Source organism: Arachis ipaensis, chromosome B06, assembly GCF_000816755.2.
Source record: "Arachis ipaensis cultivar K30076 chromosome B06, Araip1.1, whole genome shotgun sequence".
NCBI classification, from domain to species: domain Eukaryota; kingdom Viridiplantae; phylum Streptophyta; class Magnoliopsida; order Fabales; family Fabaceae; genus Arachis; species Arachis ipaensis.
In genome coordinates, this window is record NC_029790.2 from 121,434,472 (window position 1) to 121,440,217 (window position 5,746).

At 45.6% G+C, this 5,746-nt stretch overlaps 1 protein-coding gene across 1 annotated transcript; it reads left to right on the forward strand.

Annotated features, from left to right (window-relative positions):
* Positions 1,492-3,981, forward strand: LOC107647440. Its single transcript, XM_016351514.1, has 3 exons — positions 1,492-1,794; positions 1,882-2,019; positions 2,143-3,981. Exons 1-3 carry the CDS (start codon positions 1,492-1,494, stop codon positions 3,979-3,981), a joined length of 2,280 nt encoding a protein of 759 aa, XP_016207000.1.

The window sequence follows — 5,746 nt, forward strand, 5'->3', positions numbered from 1 at the left end:
TTAATTAATGATAATTATGAATCCTAGTTTGATTTTGTGGTATTTATATGGAATTAGAGCAAGATATATGTTTTGGGAGGCAAATTTTGTGATATTGGTGACTAGAAAGTGAACCATGGAAGTTGGATTTTCGTTCGTTGAGGCTTCGGAGTTTTTGACACGCTGTATAGCTTTCGGATTTCGAATATTCGAGGTAGGGGCACTTTCCTTAAACTCATTTTATTTCCGAAAATTGTTATAAATTGATATTGATGCAAAAATATATTTTTAGTGATTATGTGAGTCTTATGGATTGAACTGAGTTGCTCTGGATAATTGTGATTGTTTGTCTGGTGGAATTGTTGACTGTTTGAGAAGGTTGAATATTTTGAGTGATTAATTTTGTTAAAGTGGCGGTTGCCGAATTGGTTTGCTTGAGGTTTTAGAAACGTTTTATTATTGAAAATAATTTGATTTTAGAAAATATTTAGTATTGAAATTTGGTTTGATATTGAACCTGAATTGATTTCGGAGTTTGGCTTAAAACAAACTTGAAAAGGATTTGATATTTGGAAATGCTTTTATTATTGAAAATGATTTGCTATTTGGAAATGATTGAAAAGAGTTTGGGAAATTTTTGGATGGGTCTCGAGAAGGGTGGCATAGTCTGAGTTTTAGAGGAGATGCTGTCCAAATTTTTATAAAATTGGAGATTTCATTTGAAGTGCCTATTAGAACGATTTGGATTTTTAAAGGATTTTATAATTTGATTTTGAGTTATTCAGAAAAGGATTACGTTTTGAGTTTTGCTTTATTTAGAAAAAAATGAATTACTTTTTGAGTTTGAATAATTAATGAACGGAATTGAGAAATGATGATAATTGAATTTGAAGGAAGGATGATGAGATTTGATTTCAAAAGTATGATTTTTGAATGTATTGAATGATATTGAGAAATTGATTTGAAAATGAAATTGAGGGCAATTTACTTATTTAAATAAAATGGCAGAATCCTTTACCTAAATGTGCAAAACGGATTGTTGTTACCTGCATGTGCAAAAACCCATTTCTATGTAATCCGTGGCAACCCACCACGGTTTCCAAACGTGCATAAACCGTGGCAGGTCCCAGCGGTTTAGGGGCAAAAACTATTGAGTGTAAACCGTGGTAAGTCACCACGGTTTACGAAGGAGGCATGGCATGCATAAACCGTGGTAAGTCACCATGGTTTATGAGGAAAATGTGCTGGTCATAAACCCTTGTGGCTAACAACGGTTTATGTAGGATAAATAATGGCCAGAAAAACCTTGTAGGTTCCCACGGTTTACAATTACGGGAACTCTATATATATGTGGGTGATTCAAGATCCATAAGAGATCATTCTCACAATGGCTAGTGAGGAAGAGAGTTTTCTTGCCTTAGTGCATTGCTCTGGGAAAATAAAAAAAAAAGCAAAAGCCATGGTGTGAAGTTTACCGACAGAGAACCACTGAGTATTTTTATCCGTTCGTCGATGAGTTTGTCAGATTTGAAGAACAGCATCTTGGAGAAGCTTGGCGTGTTGGGTAGCAAGTGGGTGAAGAAACTATTCTACAAGATTCCCATGGCGGTTGTCTCGACCGATGTTCATTTTGAAACCTTTGCGGTTAAGGCTGATGAAGATATTAGGGTTTTGTTCTACTGTGTAAGGAGTTTTCCGGAGATCAGAATCCATGAGTTGTTCGCGAAGTTGGAGGTTGGTGTCGATAGTTCTGGGGCATCCGCTCCAGTTCCTAGCCCAACTGCCGCGGGTGGTGCATCTAGTTCGATGCCTGCGGTCAGACCGTATCTTCCGCCGGTTTAATCACCTTCGTTTGCGGCTGATTTAGACCGAACGGAGGTTGTTGGTTCTGTACCTTTGGAGAATGCAGCAGTCATTGAGCCTCCCCACGTTGTGGGCACCGGTGGTGGCCTGGTACCTTATATCGAAGACTTTGGTGGACCTGATCAAGTAGAGAATGCAATGCGTGACGATGAGTCTGACCAAGAGCCTGTTGATATCGTAGGTGACAGCGACGATGACACAGGTGGCGATCCACATGCGCAGCATCGGCCTTCAAGTTCTGGTTCTCATCAGTACCCTCCACACTTCTCCACACTAAACTTGGATGCTCTTGGTTAACAGGAAGACGGTGGTAACACAGTGGGGGGATCTTCTACAGAATTTCAGATTGGGCAATCATTCCAGAGTAAAGATGAAGCTGTGCTGTGTGTCAAGGACTATAGCATTCGGCGAGGTGCTGAGTACAGAGTCATCGAATCAGATCATTTAAAGTATCATGGAAAATGCAAGGAATTCGGCAAGGGTTGTAGTTGGTTGATTCGTATAGCGCTTCGTGCACGAAAGGGCACTTGGGAGGTTAGGAGGTACAACGGGCCACACACATGCCTCGCAACTTCTATTTCAAGTGATCACCGTCAGCTGGATTACCACGTTATCTGTTCGAGGATTCTTCCTATGGTTAGGGCAGATGCTGCGGTTACGGTAAAGGTACTTCAACAAGCGACAGAAGCCGATTACGGTTTCAGGACTAGTTACAGGAAGGTTTGGATGGCTAAGCAAAAGGCAGTGGCACAAATATATGGAGATTGGGAGGAGTCTTACGCGGAGTTGCCACGTTGGATGCTAGGGGTCCAGGCGACAATGCCGGGAACAATCACGGTGCTGAAGACGTCTCCTGTTCGGATTGGTGGTGGGGTTGATGAGTCGACGGTGTACTTTCACCGGCTTTTCTGGACATTTCCACCCTGTATCGAGGCATTCCGGCATTGCAAGCCCCTCGTCAGTATTGATGGTACCCACTTGTATGGGAAGTATGGAGGGACGCTGCTGTTGGCGATAGCTCAGGACGGGAACTCGAACATCCTCCCGATAGCATTTGCCCTTGTGGAGGGCGAAAATGCAGAGTCGTGGTCATTCTTCTTGTCCAATCTCCGAGAGCATGTGACTCCTCAGGAGGGTATTCTTGTTATCTCTGACAAGCATAATGGGATCAAGGCAGCGCTTGAGGCACCTGAGACTGGGTGGCTGCCTCCTCGGGCTTTCCGGGCCTACTGTATTCGGCATGTGGCTGCGAATTTCGCCCTAACGTTCAAAGGTAAGGACTCAAGGAGGATGTTGGTGAATGCTGCGTACGCAAAGACTGAGGCTGAGTTTTACTACTGGTTTGACATCATGCGGACTGAGAATCCAGCAATGTGTGACTGGGCCAACCGGATGGAGTATGACAAATGGACCCAACATGAGGATGCTGGTCGACGGTTCGGGCACATGACCACAAACATCAGTCAATGTGTGAACTCCGTGCTAAAGGGGACTCGCAACCTGCCGGTCACATCGTTGGTTAAGTCAATCTACGGGAGGCTTGCTCAGCTCTTTGTGCTACGGGGACAGACAGCAGAGGCACAACTCGGATCTGGGCATGAATTCTGTCAGGCATTGGTCAAGGCTATTGATCGGAACCTAAGAGACTCTAGGTGCTTCGCTGTGACATTATACGACAGGCATCAGTCCGAGTACACCGTCGCGGAGACAACACCAATCGGGAGCTTCTCGCTGGGTAGCTATAGAGTTTCCCTTAAAGATCACCGATGCGACTGTGGCCACTTTCAGGCGCTGCATTATCCTTGTTGCCACGCCATTGCGTGTTGCGCCTACTCCCGACTTAACTGGGCGTCATATGTTCACGAGGTGTATCGTATGAGTGAGGTGTTCAACGTTTACAAGCAGGGGTTTCTCCCACCTATCCCTGAAGGACTATGGCCTCCATATGCTGGGCCTACCATCATTCCTGACCCCAATATGCGGCGTGCAAAGGAAGGTCGTCCAAAGGCCACCAGGATCCGTGGAAGTATGGATCAGTCTCAGTCGAACCAGCCGAAGCATTGTGGGTTATGCCGTCAGCCTGGGCATACGCAGAGGAACTGTCACCAGCGAAGACAAAGTGGTGGAGGGGATGCGTAGATCTCATGTCGTGTAAAATGCCGTCTATGCTGTTTTAGTTGTTTCAGGGTCTAGATAATCTTAGTAACGTATGGTTGGTTAAGTCTGTGACTGTCAACATGTTTCTTTAATGCAAAAATTTCTGATGAATAAATTCCTGCTATTTTACCTGTTTGATTAAACCACTTTGGTATCGTTCATATTGTGCAATATAAAATAAACCGTAGAACTACATATAAAAGAAGCTGAAACCGGTTAAACTGCTTGGTCAAAAGAAAATTAACATTTAACATAAGTCTGAAAGCCATAAGTACATACTACATACTAGAATACATGAACTAACAAAGGTCCTACCGGACGGGAACATATAACAAAACTAATCAGAATCCTCAATGGTGTCACTGTCATCATCGTCGAACTGGCCAAGCAGGTGACCTCCGGTGCCACACAAAGGAGAACGCCTCACCCTCCTCGGTCTCTGGTCTGCCACTGGTGTGGATGTCTGTGGCGGAACGGCGCTGAATGCTGATGTTGGAGTCCCTCCTAAAGCGAACCATGGGTCAGATGGAGAGGTTGCAGGCTTGTTGAGGTCAACCGGCAACTGATGCTGAACATCGTGACTAGGTGGCTGGTACTCGGTAAACTGGGAATGAACCTCAGGCATCTGTGGCCTATAATGGGTGGCATCGTCATCCCTCAGCATGTCTGCTATATCTCTAAAGAACTCTGACTGACTAACAGGATCATCGATATCCATGCCGACGGCCGCGGTAGTAAAGCCAGTGAATGCCTGTGAGTCGACACTCCCGTTGCCACACCACCAACATCCTCACCAACAGCGTGCTGAGCACCGTCATCCTCAGCGGATGGTCCTCTGCCTCGAGCCCGTCCACTGCCATCCCGCCCACCCTGTCGTCTGGCTCTACGATGAGGAACACGATAATCCACAACACCTCCGTCATCAGGACCACCTAGGTCCTCATCCAAACGGTCGTCAAGCCATCGCCACTCTCGATCGGTGGTACGTGTGCCTATACGCCGACGCCGATCCACTCGCCTATTATCCGGTCTTTCGACAACCTGCACCCTGGGAGGTGCCTGTGACGAGTCTCCTCCGTCAACAAAATCGGCCTTGGATCCTGAAATGCAACCTCTGGGGATAAGAATCTGTGGGCCACACGGCACCACTAGTATAAGTACTCAGCTGATGGACCGGGGTCAGCGACTCGGTCGACCGGTATGACTGAACCAAAACGGTCCTCCCAATGCTAATACTACTCCTGATAATATCTGGGGAACCATCGGTCTCCACCCCTTCCATCCTTCGCATGGAGCCAATCTATGTTCAGAGCAAACTGAGGGAGATGCTGAACCCTGCCGAACTGCGACATCACCCTATCCACCTGGTGCCACTCAATCGTGGCAAAATATATCAGGCTAGTGACCGCCGTCCATAGCCTACGGTGCTCGTCAACTAGTATCTTCGGATGAACAACAGCAGCCACCTTGGGAGAAGAATAAGGCTCCCATACGAACTATTTCGGAGAATGTAACGTTAGTTAAAACCATAACTCTATACAGGAACAACTATCATTGTAAGAGCAATAACTAAACGACTCACATTATGGACACGCAATCTATCCAAAAAAAGGTGTGCAGCCACCACTCTTTGATCCACTGCATCGTTTCTCGGTAGATACTCAGCCCACCTACAAGTTTCATTCAAAGCATGTCATAATGGGTAACAACACATGTAATTAAACAAGTTATGGACTTAAAATAATAT